The sequence below is a fragment of the Mytilus trossulus genome, chromosome 7 (assembly GCF_036588685.1).
Source record: "Mytilus trossulus isolate FHL-02 chromosome 7, PNRI_Mtr1.1.1.hap1, whole genome shotgun sequence".
Classification (NCBI taxonomy): Eukaryota; Metazoa; Mollusca; class Bivalvia; order Mytilida; family Mytilidae; genus Mytilus; species Mytilus trossulus.
The window spans coordinates 76,787,760-76,808,284 of NC_086379.1; the positions used below are offsets into that span (position 1 = coordinate 76,787,760).

At 30.5% G+C, this 20,525-nt stretch overlaps 1 protein-coding gene across 1 annotated transcript; it reads left to right on the plus strand.

Moving 5' to 3' along the window:
• The first annotated feature begins 2,926 nt into the window (after window positions 1-2,926).
• On the plus strand, window positions 2,927-16,898 carry LOC134725866 (uncharacterized). Its single transcript, XM_063590099.1, has 9 exons — window positions 2,927-3,103; window positions 5,512-5,690; window positions 6,421-6,486; window positions 7,213-7,318; window positions 7,483-7,598; window positions 8,040-8,137; window positions 13,674-13,759; window positions 14,190-14,226; window positions 14,515-16,898. The coding sequence occupies exons 1-9, from the start codon at window positions 3,065-3,067 to the stop codon at window positions 14,607-14,609; spliced, it is 822 nt and encodes a 273-aa protein (XP_063446169.1). The 5' UTR covers window positions 2,927-3,064; the 3' UTR covers window positions 14,610-16,898.
• Window positions 16,899-20,525: the final 3,627 nt, after the last annotated feature.

Consider the following 20,525-nt stretch of genomic DNA (forward strand, 5'->3'; position numbering starts at 1 on the left):
ACGTTAAGGTGTAGCATAGTTATGCATTTTTTTTTATATATACAAGGGTGCACACACTGAAATGTCTCGCCTTCTTTACTAATCATTGATATTATGTTGATAGTCCTAATAATAAAGCGTTATTACAACTGTCACATAATCTTAACATAAACCAAGAAAACTAAACATTGACCTTTGAACCATGAAAATGAGGTCAAGGTCAGATAAACCATGCCAGGTAGACATGAACAGCTTACAATTCTTCCATACAACAAATAAAATTGACTTATTGCTTAAATTTTAAGAAAAACAGATCAAAACACAAAAGCTTAACACTGAGCAATGAACCGTAAAAAATGAGATCAAGGTCAAATAAAACCTGTGCGACTGACATATAGATCATGAAATATTTCCATACAACAAATATAGTTGACCTATTGCATATAGTATTAGAAAAAAAGGCCAAATCTCAAAAACTTAACTTTGACCACTGAACCATGAAAATGAGGTCAAGGTCATATGACACCGGCCAGGTAGACCTGTACACCTTACAACCATTCCATACACAAAATATAGAAGACCTATTGCAAACAGTATAAGAAAAACAGACCAAAACACAAAACTTAACTATAACCACTAAACCATGAAAATGAGGTCAAGGTCAGATGACACCTGCCAGTTGGACATGTACACCTTACAGTGCTTCCATACACCGAATATACTAGACCTATTGCTTATAGTATCTCAGATATGGACTTGACCACCAAAACTTAACCTTGTTCGCTGATCCATGAAATGAGGTCGAGGTCAAGTGAAAACTGTCTGACGGGCAAGAGGACCTTGCAAGGTACGCACATACCAAATATAGTTATCCTATTACTTATAATAAGAGAGAATTTAACATTACAAAAATTTTTAACTTTTTTCAAGTAGTAACTGAACCATGAAAATGAGGTCAAGGACATTGGACATGTGACCGACGGAATCTTCATAACATGAGGCAACCATATACAAAGTATGAAGCATCCAGGTCTCCGACCTTCTAAAATATAAACCTATTAAGAACTGAGCTAACATCGCCGCCGCCGTATCACTATCCCTACAATGTATGTTGAGCTTTCTGCGACAAAAAAACTGCCTCAACCTGAATTACCAAATCGCCCCACTTGTGAACTTTGATAAATCCCGTTAATATTTCTCCTGCCAACTGGTCCCACCTAATGGAAATGGGTGAAATCTAGATAAATATATTATTAACCAGGATGAATTTAGTAATGCCAACTCGCCCCACTTATGGAAAAAGATGTTATTCCATTAAATATAAGTTAAATTCCTTATATTGCATTTTGATACATTTAACTGGTTTCTTTTCAACTGTTATGCAAATAACTAAGCTTCAAAACTTACAGTTATTCTTCAACAATCAGTTTTATTTTTAGAATTATAATTTCAGTATATATCAATAATAGTAATTAAATTAATTTTCGGTTTGTTTGTATTCTGTGTAGATTAGTTTTCGTTAAAGTGGTGCGAGTTTTTATTTTTAATTGTATATATTAATCTAAATATTACCGTTTTTTTTTATAAGTAGGGCGAGTTGACAGGAGTAATATTAAACATGATTTAACCAATTTCACATGTGGGGCGATTTGATAAATCAGTTTGTGGCAGTTTTTAAAAAAGTGGGGCGATTAGCCAGTGGGGCAACTTGTCCTGCTTCCATTTGAAGGCCCCCTTGAAGGTTTTGTATGACTATATTGACCATCTTTCACGTAAAACCCCCATGTGCATTTTGAAAAGTTGGCAGATATGTTTCTAACTCCAGGCAAAATCTACCGGTATGAATGAAAAAGAAGTTTTCAATTAAAGCTCTGTGGCCATAACAGCTGTCTCATTAGCATTTAACCACTTCCCATATTTGCAATTAAAACAATAGAAGAAAATTATTCAACGCAAAAACAAAACTTACTTGTAGATATTTTTATATATATCATAGAGATCATCATGAGATCTGTCCCTTGAAATTGATTATTTTTTCTTGGGCTCTCGATCATGTCTATACAAAAGCGAGGAAGATGTGGTATGGTTGTTTATTAGACAACTCTGTACAAAAGACCAAATGACTCAGAAAACTCGTCTGACTTGAAAAAAAATCTTCATTATTGCTGATTATACCTTGAATGTTATCACTAACGCATTTTCATTTGTTTTAATTGTACCGCTTTTTCTAGATTTCAACAAATGAGATTTAAGGGGGCTCCTGGGTATAACTGATTTTTTTTCTAATATAGGATTTCGCTATATTTTTTCATAAATGAAATTTATCATATACTTAAAAGAAAAATGAAATAAAAAAATGGGGTCACCGTTCATTTAAGCTAAAATCTGCCTCTGGAAGAAGCATATATTTTTGTTAATGTACTTTTTTCCTGTTGAACTAATAGGAGAAAAAGAGGAAATATCGAAATAAAAAAATAACCTAATATAAGAAATCGCTTAAATTTTACCATTATTTAGTTTTTGTACAGCTTATTTGAAAACAATAATAAAAAATATAGGTCACCGATGAGTTAGAAAAGATATTTCAAATTTAAGGCAAAAAAATGGCATTTTTGCATCAAAGGGAGATAATTTGGAGCTTTTTCAATTTTTAAAGTCATCTGGGGCCAAACCAAATCATTTTTTTGGGGTTGTTTTTTGTACCATATCATAAAGTAACAACTAATAGTGTAATAAAAAAAATTTGTAATAAAAATATAAAGGTTTAATTTTTTGCTAAAATTTTTGTACCCACGAGCCACCTTAACTACAGACATTTAATTTTGTTAAGAAATAAGTGCCTACGGGTTTATCTGTGCGTTGTGTACTAGACGGTCTTTTGGTTTTTAGATATAGTATTTCAAGAAAAAACACATTGCTAACCTTGTACTTTCGGTTTCTACTTTCACTTTAACAGTGAAGTAAGATTGCACAACATTGCATCTAACAAAAAAGTATCGTCTAGAAAACAAGAACAAATGTGTCAGATATAAGAGCTTAAGTTTGATTTCCTCATTATCTTGTGTTAGTTTGAAACAGTTTAAACATGTTGGATAAAGCAGCAGTGACTGAATACGTGAAACTGGTAAGTATTCTACAGGTCAAGTAAAAAAAAAATCAACAAAAACAACAACACTTAATACAAAGTCCATCATAACAAATGAGCAAATATGGCCGTATTTTCACACCAAAAACTACTCTGTAAAGACTTACCTGTGCAGTTTGGAAAGTTTTCAGGCCTGGCATTCACTATATATTTTAAAAGTTAAATGCATTTTGTGTTTCAGAAAGATAAAATCCTCTTTGGAATTTGAGGGGTATTATTTTACCTTCCTGCAGAATGTGTAAAAATAAACAAATGCCTGAATTGCATTTGATACAGTTAACTCACCTGTAGAGGTGCAGATATCTATTGTCCTGATAATAATGCAACTGAAGGACAATTAATCAAAACTATAGAAACCAGTTGTTATCCGAGATGGAGCATCTCAAAGTTTGGGTCTCACTAATTAGAGACGAGAAGCGTCAAAAAGTGTCAAGAAGAATAATTATAGCGACAAGAAGAGACAAAAAGATTATTTAGCTGGAAGAAAACATATTTTTATTAAATGTAAAGAAATATGCATTTATTTTTTGTTTAATACACGGGTAGAAATAAAAGTTGAATGACTTCACTGAGTCAGCTACGTAGAGCAAAGGAAATGCACACGCTATAAAATGGAAATAAAGACAAAGATTTTTTCAAGTTTCCTTTGAAGGATTTATTGAAACAAAAACATTTTCTTTCTACCAGTACAATTCATTGTTCTTGACAGGAACAACATTAGATGTGGCTCCAATCACCCAAAGCTTATAACAGTACACACAATGTGGAACTTCAAACGAGGCGTGTGCCCCTTGTTTTATTGCTACAATAATATCTAGTTAACACTTTTAACCTTGTACATGCGTCAGACTATACAATTACATGTGCCAGAATATACAATCATTGAAAATAGTGAACACCTGTTGAAAACTCAAGATTGTCATTTAAATTTAAATCTTCAATCAATAAATAATCATGATAGACATCGTTAAATGAGGCAACACACAAAATAAAATGATGAAATATATGCAAATCTTAATTGTGTCTTAATTCCTCTTGTTAGATTTCAGTTCTTTGTAAATCACAATTTGTGTCTGTATTTTCTGGACAATAATGCACAAATAATGCATTTTGCAAGTTTATTATACTATTGTACAGAGAGAGTTTTAAAAACAAATTATAAGATAAAAAATATAATTGTTCTAAAACACAAGGAAAAGTAATATCATAAATGAGACAGGGTAAACGTAATAATTGCATGTTATACATAATAAATGATAAAATATCATGTAAATAAATGTTTAAATTTTTTTTTCTATCGATATTAACTTTCTTGTCGCTAAAATTATTTTCTTTTGTATATTCTTTTTATATTTATTTGGAATATAAAGTAATAAAAAAAAATGTTTTCTTGTCGCTTCTTGTGGGTAAAATAATTCTTGTCCCTAAATTATAGTGAGACTGCAAAGTTGTAGTCCAACTTAGTTTATTTTCACACCTTCTGCAGGAATGAAGTAAAATGCCCATTAAAATCTAAAAAAGATTTTATCTTTCTGATGTGCAAAATACATTTTATATATCTTACTCTAGTAGATGTCAATCAGGCCTCAAAACTTTCCCAACCACACAAGTATGTCTGTACACAGAGTAGTTTTTGAGGTGTAAATATGGCCATACATGTATTTGTCCATTTGTTATGATTAACCTTAAAAACAACTTGTTTTGTGACTATTTTGTCAAGTTTTTGGTCAAGGTAGTTTTTGATGAAGTTGAAGTCTAGTCAACCTGAAACTTATATACATGTATGTTCTTTATGATATGATCTTTCCAATTTTAATATGCCAAATTGGAGTTCTGATTTCACGGTCCACTGAACATAGAAAATGATAGTGGGAGTGGGACACATTCTTGTTTCTCTTAACTTAAGTTTGCTGCAACTAAATGTTATGAAACTTAAATACAATGCTTATTACCACACAACTCAGATCAAGCACATTAGTGTCATGCATAGGTCTTGAGTTATGTCCGTTCATAACATTATATGCAAGCAGCCTGGCATCATCTGTGTCCATGATGTCATACAAGCAATTGCATACAAGTGCACATTCCCAATTTATTTTAGATAGATTCTAATGTGTTAAATATGGGTCTCATTGGGGTCTAAGCGTGATGCGTGATTGCCGATTTTATGTAAGCTTGACACGTGAAAGTCAAATTATTGTGTCGAGAAAACAAGAAATGAGGTTTAGTTGGACCCGGGAAATGACAGAAATATGAGAATTGCTTACGTACATAGTGTAAGTGGGATACAGGAATCTGACAAATCAGTAAGCGGGATCGGGATCGGAACCCACAATGAGACCCCCTTAAATATGTTTATAATTGTACTTATTTCATGTATTTTGTAGGTTGTAGAAGATGAAGTAAAAAGAGGAACAGGGGACCAGTTTTTATGTGACAGTGATTTACACACTTTACTGGTGGATGATAAAAGTAGCCCAGTACCAAGGGAGACAATTGTTGGTTACCCCACCTATCCTTTATACAGAGAGATAGGAAACATGTTGTACCAGTGGTTAGAAAACAAGTATGAACATTGTATATTTACTTTTTAGTTCATATTAATTGATTGTGATGAAATATTAATTCTGTTTAGAGTTTTTACAATAACATATCTCATATCAAACAGACAAATGATACAGTTGCAATATTATATGTTATTTTTTATATGGTTTTGAACTGATTGATTGATTAATGTTTGCTAACATTGCTTTATACCACACTAGCATTTAAAGGTGTGCTTTAAGATGTATAATTGCAGAAGTTACTATTCCTTTTTTTCAAAATTCCATAGGGAACATACTTGTATAAATAAACCAATTTTTGAGACGTTTTGGCCATTTGCCTTCTTCAGTTCTTTATTTTTCTTCTCAACTACATGGCTGACATTACCATGATTACATTTGCATTTTCTTTTCAATCATTATTATTCCAGTTATTATTGATAATTGAATTAAATAAATAATTTTAGATAAGTAAATAAATAATTTTAGAAAAGTAAATAAATAGTTTTAGATAAGTAAATCAACAATCTGATATATAGATAAACATTCTATGTCCATGCTTTGTTCTATTTACTTCACCTTATATTATCGCACAAGCGAGTGCAATATTATTATATGTATCTGCCATTAAAGTTTTGAAGGTAAGTGCATCATCACAATAAAAACCAGTGATCATGGTAAAACAACTTAAATAAATAAATTTGAAAAATTAATAATATTCAATAATTATTCATTTGAATGTTGTGATTACAGAGAATGTCCAGTTGTAAATCTGCCTAAGTATGAGTTATTGGATGAGAAAGTGTATGTGGAATCAAGGTTAGTTTTTGTTGTATTCACATCAAAGAAATCTCATTTGGCTTGAAAAGATTAAGTGAAATACATAAATTAAAATTGATTTTTATAATGAACATAAAGTATGTGATACTTTTGTAACAAATCTGTCTACTTGTTGACTGGTTGAATTGCAGCCTTTAATCCTGGAAGCATCTGAAATTAAGAAGGAGGCAAAAGGAAATATCCTTGTACCAACTGAATCAAATGTAACCCGCTGATCAGTGTCAGCACATGCTGATAGGTTTTGCATTTGAATTGGATAATGTTTTTTCATCAAACCTAAAACTGTTTGAAATGAATAACAGCTACAGCTGTTTACTAAAAGTAAATTGGAATCACAATAGCATTTATAAATAAGACAAAATATCAAGAAGTAATCACTTATTTTCTAATTTAATCCATAACCAAAAACATGATCTCCACAAATAGATATGTTCCAAATCTGTTTACTGTGGATTCCTTAATATTCGTTGGATACCAATTTTTGAGGATTTTGTGGGTATAGGGGAACTACAAATTTAAATACTAAGGAATTGCCAATTTTCTGAAGGAATGTAAGCAGACTTTGCCAAAACCTCAAAATAAATATCCACGAATATGCAAACTTTACTTAATCCACGAAAATTGGTACCCATGAAAATGAATGAATCCACAGTATTATCAAAACTAATTGGTTTGAAAACACAAAATGTCTATTATGTTTTACAGAACAGCAACCTTTGCCACCATTACACCAATGCTAAATGGTATGACTTCACTGTGGGACCACTGGGGTGAGGAGGAAAGGAAATACAGAATCAGATCCATCTTGACTGTAAGTAACAAAAAATATAATCAAATGATTATATTATTTACCCTTAGATACTAAATGCTTTCAAAATTGATTATTATTAAACTTCTTAGAAAAAAATGTGAACTTTATTTTAGGATACAAGTATATATTATTAAACAGTTGTTTTAATTTTGTTTATTTAATAGCTGCTAGAAAAGAGAGGAATGTTAGATCTATTGGGCATTAGAAAAACAGTGGGAACAAAGGAGATTTTACCGTGTTCAAGGAAAGTGTTGGAAGATTGTTTTACAGCAAAACATTCGTAAGTTAAAAAGTGTTTGTTTAAAGTACAGTTTAAAAAGTAAGTGTCAACATTTTGAATAGATAATAGGCTATAGTGTTGAGAAAATGTCAGCTTTACTGAAACAACCAAAAAATCTCAAGTTCATAGTTATTTTAGAGTTAGACAGTTAGAAACACTACAGCTTATCTTCCTCAAGTCTCTCAAATCAATTTTATAGAAGGTTTTCTTCCAAAAAAAATCAATGCATTCAAGGACAAATAATCTTAAACACTTACCTCCTTCTTTTGTGTTTCTGTGTATAACTCTAAGTCCTATGTGTATTTGCATTTTTAGCCCTTTTAGTAAAAGTGTGGGATTATTAAAGTAGAAATCAAGTTTAGAGAATAAATATGTGCATTAAAGTATTATGCCATTTACATCAAGTTAATAAAATTAAACTTTTTGTATTATTTTTTAAAGGCCAGATTCTAGTTCTAAGCTGTCTGTTGGTGCCAGGGCATTAGCCAAGCACTCTCATAGAGATATGAGTACATCTTGGTGGGGTGTGTGCACTGGAAGTAAGTAGGCCAAATTAGAAATAAATATTATTTCTCTATACCTTATCAAAAATTCTTCATGTTTATATAAAGGTAACAACACCAGTAAAGTTGGTACACCATTCTTAATTCCTGGAGACTTCATGATGTTAGACAAATATCAGTTGTGATAACAAAAATTTTAAAGTCACTTCAGTTCCAAATTAATAAATAAGCCATAGTTACTTTTTGAATGTTGACCAAAGTGATAAGATGACAAGATAACCACAACAAATATTATCAACACTCTTTCTGCACTCTTAAAACCAGATATGTTTAAATCAAAGATGATGTTAAAGGGATAATTCGTGATTTTTCACTTTTCATCTTATTATGTTCATAATACCATAAAAAACATATTCACCAAGTTTTATTTTGATATGAAATCTAATAAAGAAGAAAATTGGGAATTATTATTTTTATTTCTTGAAACTACCTGACTTATGTGACGTAGTTTAAGTCTTTGATGCATGCCGGGAGTGAAAATATCTCATTTAAGTCTTGTTCGTTAACGATCTAATAACGCGATTTAAAGCGCATCGACGACTTTTGGTGTAGCTATTAACCAACTAAAAATAAGTGATAGCAATGCAACTTTTAAAATTAGATCGTGTGGATATTTTAAAACGAATTTTAATAATAAAATTAATTCATACAATAGAACATTTGTATGATTTTTTTCTACAAATACTTTAAACAAACATGAAATTGACATGATCAATAGTGTATTAAAAATACATGTTTGTATTGTGACCTTTTTGCTTCATTCCATCAAACATTTTCACTTGCTTGTACGGTGGAAATAAAATGTGTATTGTTTTGTGACACCTAAAGAATGTTGAATGCGTAGGTTAACTCAAGGTAATTAAAAGATTAGCATTATGTTATTCTAATCCTTTGATCCTCATTCAGTGAAATCTAGGCGTCACGGTTTACTGGCATTGCAGGTGTGAACAACCGTTTTCGTATGAGTTGTAAACGGGAGTCATTCAAAGTTTTAGACACAGAAATGTACAAAAAATAATTATAATTAATTAACGGGAATAATAAGGTTGCACAATAACTGGATAGCTGTTGTATATTTTAACATATTGCATAAGCATGCTAAGATCACTTTTAAATGAATTATGACTTTTGATTAATTCAGTAACGATAAAATACTTAATTATTTTAATTGAAGTATAAATTCATAAATAAAAATAGCCTTCTAATCACGAATGTATGAACTAAAAATTGTACTATTTTAGATTAGGATCGGCAGCCTTAAATATTTCAAACAGATCATTAACAATTGCAATTATATAATTTAGGCCATCCAAAGTTATCTTTAATTACCTATTTAGGAATTAATGTTCTCATCAAAATATTTCAAATTTCACAACGCACGAATACTTCAGATATTTGAAAAAAGATGCTTTAAAAACTTGACAGAAAATTTAAGAATCATTATCTTTTTGGAATGGAATCGAAATTTACGAACATATTTGCTTTTCAAGTGTGAAAACATCAACAAAATTTATACATAATCGGGAATGTCCTTAACAAAATAGTCTTTGTCTCACACCGTAACTATATCGGGCCGAACTATGTATAATACTTTAGCTTTTTGACCAACGATGTATAAAAAAACAGAACGAATTTAATGTCATCTTTCCCTATTGTTTAATGTAATTATAAGTTTGTTTCAACTGGCAAGAACACCACTAAAGCGGACAAGCAGTTTGTTCTTTAAATTGCTGTCATTGAATATCAAGAAAGAAAATAAATCCTGAAATTGATTTGAAACTTTGATACTCTATACTTTTCCTAGAAAATATTCACATCCCTAAGGGATTATTAGTGTACCTCCAGTTGCGTACATATTACATGCATGTGGGAACAATTGTGATGATGACGAATTTCTTCCTTTATTCGAGAACAATCTAACTGATAGATAAATGTCCATAACTTCGATGAGCCAAAGAAAGTTATATATCGACCTGTATTTAAATCTCTTCTTCTTCTTCTTCTTCTTTTTGTATACAATAGTCTTTCGACATTTGATGATTACATGCTGTTGGCATCCGTGGACTAGTCTATTAACAAAACTTATACCCCAATTTACACAAAATGTATGTTTCTTTCTTATGTACAATGTATACATGTATATATTTGAATTTGCGCTATAGTTCCGTAACTTATTATCCATGCAGGCGTATATACGAATGGTCGACAAGTGCGCACATTTTTTTAAAATCAATATTTCTGGTATGGTCCGATCTGTCCTTCACTATTGACAACGAGTATTAATTACATTTTTTCCAAGTTAACACTTGGAAAAAATATGTATATAGATTTTTATTTCATCAAATCTGTTGTTTATTTTTAGGTATTATTTATATTTTTATAAATAAATTTCTTTACACCAGAAATGTTATTCATAAACAAGCGTATGAGTTAAGTAATGACTAGTGTATTATATCACTTTCGGACACGCAATATAGAGATGCATATCATACACCTAATAGTTCAAAATGGAAAGTTTTAAGTTATCGGCCGTGTACACTGATCAATACCCAAAGAAGTGAAACGATGCAAGCTTGAATACCTGGACGTGTCACCTCACACCCCCTGCAATACCTTTTAGAGTAATACATTTGGCTATGCGGGTGATCAGTGGAGCGAAGATCCTAATTTATTTGAATAAAGTTTATTAAATAAAAGAATTATGAACTAATTAGATTTCCGAAAACAATTCAAGTTTCACGGAACACTTATTTATGATTTGAAATTTTTACTTTTTATACGACCGCAAATTTTGAAAAAATTTTCGTCGTATATTGCTATCACGTTGGCGTCGTCGGCGTCGTCGTCGTCGTCGTCTGTCGTCGTCGTCGTCGTCGTCGTCGTCGTCGTCCGAATACTTTTAGTTTTCGCACTCTAACTTTAGTAAAAGTGAATAGAAATCTATGAAATTTTAACACAAGGTTTATGACCATAAAAGGAAGGCTGGTATTGGTTTTGGGAGTTTTGGTCCCAACATTTTAGGAATTAGGGGCCAAAAAGGGCCCAAATAAGCATTTTCTTGGTTTTCGCACTATAACTTTAGTTTAAGTTAATAGAAATCTATGAAATTTTGACACAAGGTTTATGACCACAAAAGGAAGGTTGGTATTGATTTTGAGAGTTTCGGTCCAAACAGTTTAGGAATTAGGGGCCAAAAAGGGACCAAAATAAGCATTTTTCTTGGTTTTCGCACCATAGCGTTAGTATAAGTAAATAGAAATCTATGAAATTTAAACACAAGGTTTATGACTATAAAAGGAAGGTTGGTATTGATTTTGGGAGTTTTGGTCCCAACAGTTAAGGAAAAAGGGGCCCAAAGGGTCCAAAATTAAACTTTGTTTGATTTCATCAAAATTGAATAATTGGGGTTATTTAATATGCCAATCTAACTGTGTATGTAGATTCTTAATTTTTGGTCCAGTTTTTAAATTGGTCTACATTAAGGTCCAAAGGGTCCAAAATTAAACTTAGTTTGATTTTAACAAAAATTGAAATCTTGGGGTTCTTTGATATGCTGAATCTAAAAATGTACTTAGATTTTTGATTATTGGCCCAGTTTTCAAGTTGGCCCAAATCGAGGTCCAAAATTAAACATTGTTTGATTTCATCAAAAATTGAATAATTGGGGTTCTTTGATATGCCAAATCTAACTGTGTATGTAGATTCTTAATTTTTGGTCCAGTTTTAAAATTGGTCTAAATTAAAGTGCAAAGGGTCCAAAATTAAACTAAGTTTGATTTTAACAAAAATTAAATTCTTGGGCCTCTTTGATATGCTGAATCTAAACATGTACTTAGATTTTTGATTATGGGCTCAGTTTTCAAGTTGGTCCAAATCAGGATCTAAAATTATTATATTAAGTATTGTGCAATAGCAAGTCTTTTCAATTGCACAGTATTGTGCAATGGCAAGAAATATCTAATTTCACAATATTGTTATCTTTCTTTGTCCAGTATAGTAAGCAAGAAATATCTGCAAGATTTTTTTTTTAATTGGAGTTATCTTTCTTTGTCCAGAATCAACTTAAATCTTTGTTATATACAATATACAATGTATATTCACTTTTTACTACCAACTGATAAATTTAAATAATCTTTACCATTCAGTGATAACAAGCAGTTTTTTTACATCTTAATATTTTATGATGTATTTAAATGAGTAGTAATTGTTGCAAACTCCATTAGAATATATTAATTGAAATTAGTTTTGGAATATAAAGGGAATGGGGGATGTGATTAAAAAATTGGGTTCAATTTTTCTCATTTGAAATTTCATAAATAAAAAGAAAATTTCTTCAAACATTTTTTTGAGAGGATTAATATTCAACAGCATAGTGAATTGCTCTAAGAGAAAACAAAAATTTTAAGTTCATTTGAATACATTCATTCTGTGTCAGAAACCTATGCTGTGTCAACTATTTAATCACAATCCAAATTTAGAACGGAATCCAGCTTGAATGTTGTGTCCATACTTGCCCCAACCGTTCAGGGTTCAACCTCTGCGGTCGTATAAAGCTACGCCCTGCGGAGCATCTGGTTTTTAAACTAATTCCAATATTATCATTATTGTTATAAATAACAGATCATGACGGCGATCATAGTTATCAGAAAAAAAATATAAGAACATTTTCCGTATCAACCTAATTAACTAGTCGGATAAAACAACCGTACGATTGACAAGATAGCGACACACAATTACGACTACATCGGGTTACTGTAGTTTTGGTCCTTAGACATATCTTGGGTGCATATATCGGAGAAGGTAACAAAATGGCGACCGTAGAGATTTGATACTCTAAATTTAAAATCGATGGTGATCTCTTATCTAGCAGAATAAAACTTTAATATCTATGAATTTGAGCATTTTTATACAGAATGAACATAATATTAATTTTTGATTTTTTTGCGAAGTTTCCCTTTAACCTCTATTATTTTTTTATGCCCCACCTCGATAGAAGAGGGGCATTATGCTTTCTGGTCTGTGCATCCGTTCGTCTGTCTGTCCCGCTTCAGGTTAAAGTTTTTGGTCAAGGTAGTTTTTGATGAAGTTGAAGTCCAATCAACTTGAAACTTAGTACACATGTTCCTTATGATATGATCTTTCTAATTTTAAAGCCAAATTAAACTTTTGACCCCAATTTCATGGTCCACTGAACATAGAAAATGAAAGTGCATGTTTCAGGTTAAAGTTTTTGGTCAAGGTAGTTTTTGATGAAGTTGAAGTCCAATCAACTTGAAACTTAGTACAAATGTTCCCTTTGATATTATCTTTCTAATTTCAATGTCTAATTATCCAATTTGACAGTCCATTGAACATGGAGAATGATAGTGCGAGTGGGGCATCCATGTACTTTGGACACATTCTTGTTTATAGTAAATCCTTCTCTTTATTTTTACTTTATCTTTATCTGAATAAGATTTAAAAGACTGTCTTAATATTGACCTTGTTTTAACTTAAGCCAAATATTTTTCAGCTGAGGAGGCAAAGAATGAGCATGCCTTGAAGATAATGAACAAGATTTTAGATAATGCCACCTGGTTAAACACACACTGGTTACCGGTAAGTTATTGTAAAGATTTGACTATAAACCAGTCAGAATATGAATCTTATAAAAGGATGTAGAATTACAAAATAAATTGTGGAAAAATTCATATAAATATTGCAGTTTTAGAGTTTTGTTTTTTTATTAACTGTAAAAAATCAAATCTATCATAATAAAATAATATAAATTTTTTTGTCACTTAATGCTTGATTTATTTTAAATATGAAACTCTCGCTTTAATACTTACAGTTTATTTTCACAAATAAATTGTTCTGAAAAATTATACAGTTGATTCCAAAACCAAAAGAGAATGATAGCTGCTTAACTTAATTTTGCATTGTATGAATTAATGCCAACAAAAATAAAGCAAACACTGATCTGGAAAAATTTGGTAAAACATAGGAAATAATTTGAATAAAAATATATTTATCTGCTGTTTTGTTTCAGCAAGATATCATCATCTTAGAAGCCAGACATACAGAAGGTGAGCTTTCATTGCTGATTCAATTACCATCATGTAAAATTCAATACACAGACATTCATAGTTTAAGAAATGTTGATTTAAGAACAGCAAAGTATGCATACTTATAAAAGCTTAAAACTTCTACCCCTCCCCATAACAAAGAACAAAACAAAAACAAAACAAAAGCAAATATATATAAAAAAAAACTCCCAAAAACTCGAAAAGTATATTCATATTCGTCTCAAGCATAGTTTGCCAGAGAGAATAGAAACTTAGTTGTCTTAACCCTGATATATTTTAATTTATTAGGTTATGGGGCCAGATGGACAGCTGATGGCTCATCGTTTAGAGGATTCTTAGAACCTCAGATGGAAGGTGGCCATGATGCTGGATGGAAGCATTGATGTTTCCAGTGTTCTAGGGCATATACATGCATAGTGATAAAGACATGATGGTGAAAAAAAAAGGCAGCTGTGATAAAGAAAAGATATGTGATTGTCTAAGAGAAACTGAAATTAAGAACTTTGTATGAACTGTGTATGGTTTGGTTTTAATCATAGTCTATATGCTTTTATTTTCTGAAGCAGTAACTGTTAACTTATTTCATTCAATTATTGTGAAAAGTTGGACATATCTTATTTGTCAGAAATGTTGTATATATAATAACTTCATAATCCTCATATATGGAACATTAAAACCATTATTCATTGTATAACTATGACCATGAATACACAAGTTATTGTCCTTAGTGGAGTTCATCCAATTGGAACTTTAAATTTCCTCTTATAAATTGGAACTTAAGTTGTGTAATCAACTCCTCATACTTTTTTCAACCCAATGCCCTGAAACCTCACAGAAGGATTGCACACAACAAACTGAAGTTAAACAATTATTATATGGATTGTTTTCGTAATGTTTTTCCCTTACTCCAAACTTTTGAAATTGTGATAATTTAGTAAAAATTTTCAAAAGAATACTAACTGTAACTATTTTTGTTTTTAACCAATATCTTTGAAAATTCACAGAGAATTTTAAGACTCATTAAGGTTGTGCTTCTTTGAACTGTTGTATAAAGATATTTTTTCCATTTTCAAATTTCATATTTTTATAAATTTAAATGATAACTACAAACCATTCTCCATTATTTAAGAAACATTTTATGCAACATAGCCCTTTGAGTCTTGATAAACAAAATTTATACAAGTAGTTGAGAAAAAAATATCCATTCCTTAAATGTGCAAAATATGCAATATGTCATAATTTAGGACCTTAGGGATATTGACAAAATTCAAGACATTAAGATGTTATAATATAAGACCATGGTGTTTTTTTGATGTACAAAATATAACATTTGTTATGATGTAAGAATATTGGTGTATTTTTTTATGCAAAATATACCATAGATTATAATGTAAGACCATTGAAATATTGTGATTATACAAGACTTTGGTAATATCGTCATAATGTAAGACCACAAGTGTATAGGTATTACCGGTAATGTGCATTATATACCATTTGTCATTATACAATACCATGGGACTACTGTAATGCTGTATGACCATGTGGATATTGCCATAATGTAAGACTATTGTGGTATTGTTGATGTGCATAATATACCCGTTTTCATAATGTAAGACTATTGTGGTATTGTTGATTTACATAATATACCTGTTGTCATAATGTAAGACTATTGTGGTATTGTTGATGCACATAATATACCCGTTTTCATAATGTAAGACCATATGGGCATTGAATTTTCTAAATAAATAGAAGATTCTTCAACCAAAATATCCTGTACATAAAGTTATTTTCATGCAGTTCCCAAATTGTATGCAATATGGCTGTACTGATAGAGATCTGAAACAAGTGTAAGTATTTTATATTTATTGATTGACTGAAACAAAACAAAAATATAAGAATTTAAGGAAAACTTTTGGCAAATGATCAATTTTGTACAATTTATCCCCATGACTGTAATCATAATATATTAAGGTTGTACCCAAAACTTTCACTAAAATAAATTTGGCTGGTTTAACTTTTCTAAAATTTTGGCAAAGTATTTACTTTGACCCTTTGACACAAATATATCAACTTTCAAAAATTTTGAACCAAGCATTTCATCAGAAAAATTACTCTGGTTATATAGCAGTTTGACAAGAACTAATTTTGATCATTGAGAAGCTTAACATTCTCTTAACAACACAATGTCATTAAAATGTTTAGGTGATTTTACAAAGTTATCTCCCTGTAGTGTACCACCTTAAGTAGAGCTTTTGTTTTGAATTGTGCAATATGTGCTATATTTTGTTTTTATGCTTGTTTTGCTATATTTTATACTTCACATTTAGAATGTGAATTACTTTGTCAATTATATATGAAGGCAACAGTAGTATACCGCTGTTTGTTTTGTAAATGAGATTTTATTATGAATGGATAGAAAGATGAATGATGTGTTGTTTAATAACCAGCAGTATATTTGTGGAGAGAGAGAAATATCGGCAGTTAATTTTTGATACAATTTTGTTATTTATATAAGATATCTGTTTATATGTAATGAACCTCAGGTAATACATATTGTCTACAAGTGTTTTATGGAAAATATGAAAGTCCCAATTGGGGAGAATTTATTTCCAAAATTAGATTTATTTAAATAAAATTTCTGCAATTGACCAACTAATGAATGTTGAATATATGCACATTATTCTGTTAACATTTTTAAGGCCCGCAGTAGCAAGGGAGCATTAAGTTCCACACATGTCCCTCTGTACATTCTTATATCTGTACATACCTACATCCCTAAATTGGTTTCCTTTGCCAACAGTTTGCCGCAATGAAATGTGATGAAACTTATACACAATGCTTATTACCACAACACACAGTTCAAATTTGAATTTCGGTGGCATCACTTTTCTTATTTAGAGTTATGCCTGCTAATTGGAAAATTGCAGATTTTTTTCGATATCATTCTCTTACAGAAGTTTGACTCTTCCTAATGTTATAAATCTTTTGCACAATGCTCATTATCAGAAAACAGAGATCAAGTTTGAATTTAAGTGGCGGCACTTTTACCATGCCAGAGTTGTGCCTCTTTATAAATGGAAAGTTTTTGTGTTTTGGTCTCTTGGATACTTTTAGGAAAACTTCATTTATATTTTGTGTATGTATTGATTGAAAGGAGTAAATTCCTGTTAGACAGGTATTTTCTGATGTGGACATCAATTACAGGGTTCATTGACCAATGTTAAGGTTTCTTTGTTGTCTGTTTCTTAGATGATAAAAGCAATATTTCAACAATGTATGGCGTATAGAATGATCGTAAGGGATACAACTATATAAGGTTAATTATCCATCAGAATAATAATTACAAGTAATGTTTGTATGGTCATTAACAGTTGTTTTTGGCAGTAAATACAACAAAAAGGTTCAATCAAGAAGGTTCCATTAATTTTCATGTTTCATGATACGAAATGGCGTTCATATCAATCTTCCACATGCTATGAAATAGCATTCAGATAAACCTTTGATATGGTACGAAATAGCATTCATATGAATCTTCAATATGGTACGAAATGGCACGCATATTAATCTTAATTATGAAACGAAATGATATTATATAAAACTTATAAGAGTATACCTCTAGAATTTGATGCGACTGTCATACAAGTGAGAAGTTTAGCTAGCTATAAAAGTAGGTTCAATTCACCAGAAAAAAGTAAAACAAAAAATACTGAACTCCGAGGAAAATTCAGAACGGAAAGTCTAAATTAAATGGCAAAATCGAAAGTGCAAACTCATCAAACGAATGGAAAACAACTGGCATATTCCTGACTTTCCTCGAAATAGCATAGACATACAAATCATTTCCAACTTTTATACTATGTTTTCAGTATTTTTATATTGTGACACAGTTTTTATGATAATGTGGATTTTATTTATATTTATTGGATTTCAACAAAAAAACATAATTCGAATACTTGGTTTGCTCGAAAGATTTAAATTTTAGTCAGTATTTGAAAAACTAAATAAAGAGCTCTCTAAGTAACAACGTTTCTCCTACAATGAAATGATCCCACAATCTGAATTGACGAAAATAACATTTTCTTAAAATCTGTTGGAAGGTGGAAATGAAGCTGGAATGAAACATAGATGAAAATGTGCTAGAGCATTTACACATATATTTATAAAGAAGTTTTATATTTCTGTGTCATTTTCGCCTCTTGTGGAGAGTTGTCTCATTGGCAATCATACCACATCTTCTTTTTTTTTTATAATTATTGTGTATAAAAGTCGTGTGTGATGCAAAATATATTGGATTTACACAGACAAAAATGGAATTAATATCTTTGTAGGAATTATGTAGGATTTTGAAGTAGAAAACAGTCTCGTTGCTTTAAGCAGTGCATGATTAAATTATACCATTCAATGAATTGGACAAGGTGGCCATTACGGTTAACATATGTATCTGGAACACGTTGTTATATATTATAGCATAACTCATAATAGATATCAGGGAGAAAAAAACAGAAACGCGTTTTATTACAAAACACCCACTGGTGATTCGAATAAAAAAAGATGAAAGAGCCAAATAAAGTACGAAGTTTAAAAGCATTGAACAAATCTTGTCAAAAACAGATAAGGTGATATGTTCCCTAGAAAATCCTTTGTATCTAAACACAAAATGAAAATTTGTTTGTTAACAGTTGATATATAAATATGACCCTATCAATAACCCAAACCACATAACGATCTATAAAAGGCCATGAATTGTCAAATGACTAATAGTTCAAACACGAAAACAATCGGCATGATTCATATAAAAACAATCGAGGAACAATAATTATGAATTAAAGCAGCAATTGGCAACCTCTAAATGACAGGCCAAACGTTTTAACACAGATCTCTGAGTTCAGAGAAAGTTTGTCAAGTCATTGAGGTAGTTGTACATATTCCATTATTGAGTTGTATAAACCTTTTTACCATTTTACATTTCCATATGTTTGAATATAAAGTGAATATCGTTATCCATGGTTTAATAAATAATCAGTGCAACCCAGCCTTATGAGCACTTGATTCATATTTTTGTATAACTGATAAAGCATCTACATTCAGCTGATGTGCATACTATGCCATTTGTCATAATGTAAGCCAATGGGGATATTGTCATAATGTAAGATGATTTGATCATTTTAATTATGGAGGGCCATTGCGGAGTTTGTGATTTGCATAATATACCATATGTCATAATGTAAAACCATGGGAATATTTTTTTCAAATCCCTCAGGCAAAGTTGAACTTAGATAAATTGGTCATTAGTCATATTGCTCTTTTACGGTTTGGCTTTCTATCCATCCTTTGTTTTCAAATATTTGGCTTTTGGTGTTTCGAATAATGTTTATCCAGAATAGCGCTTCTGACAAATGCTATTACATGTTGTTTTCATTTGTATATGCATACTATGCAATTAGTTGTAATGTAAATAAAGGCAACTGTAGTATACCGCTGTTCAAAACTGTAAAAGGCAACAGTAGTATACCGTTGTTTAAAACCAGTTACATAATTTCATAATGTAAGGCATGACCAATGGGTAATGTTATAATGATAGACCATGAGAGTTGATGTACATAATATTCACGGATGTCAAGTTGGTTCAATATTCAACATTCAACATTCAACATTCAATTTTTTTATTTTTTGTTATTTTTTTTTCTCGTATCCATTTTCAACATTCAACATTCGATTTCAACATTCAACATTCGATTTCAACATTCAACATTCGATTTCAATATTCAACATTCAACATTCAATTTTTTTTTTTTTTTTTTTTTTTTTTTTTTTTTTTCTCATATCCATTTTCAACATTCAACATTCGATAACATTCGTTTTCAACATTCAACATTCAACATTCAAATTTTTTTTAATTTTTTTTCCGTATTCATTTTCAACATTCAACATTCGATTTCAACATTCCATTTTTTTTTTTTTTTTTTTTTTTTTTTCTCATATCCATTTTCAACATTCAACATTCGATTTCAACATTCAACATTCGTTTTCAACATTCAACATTCAACATTCATTTTTTTTTTTTTTTTTTTTCTCTCATATCCATTTTCAACATTCAACATTCGATTTCAACATTCAACATTCGTTTTCAACATTCAACATTCAACATTCATTTTTTTTTTTTTTTTTTTTTCTCTCATATCCATTTTCAACATTCAACATTCGATTTCAACATTCAACATTCGATTTCAATATTCAACATTCAACATTCAATTTCAATATTCAACATTCAACTTTCATTTTTTTTTTTTTTTTTTTTT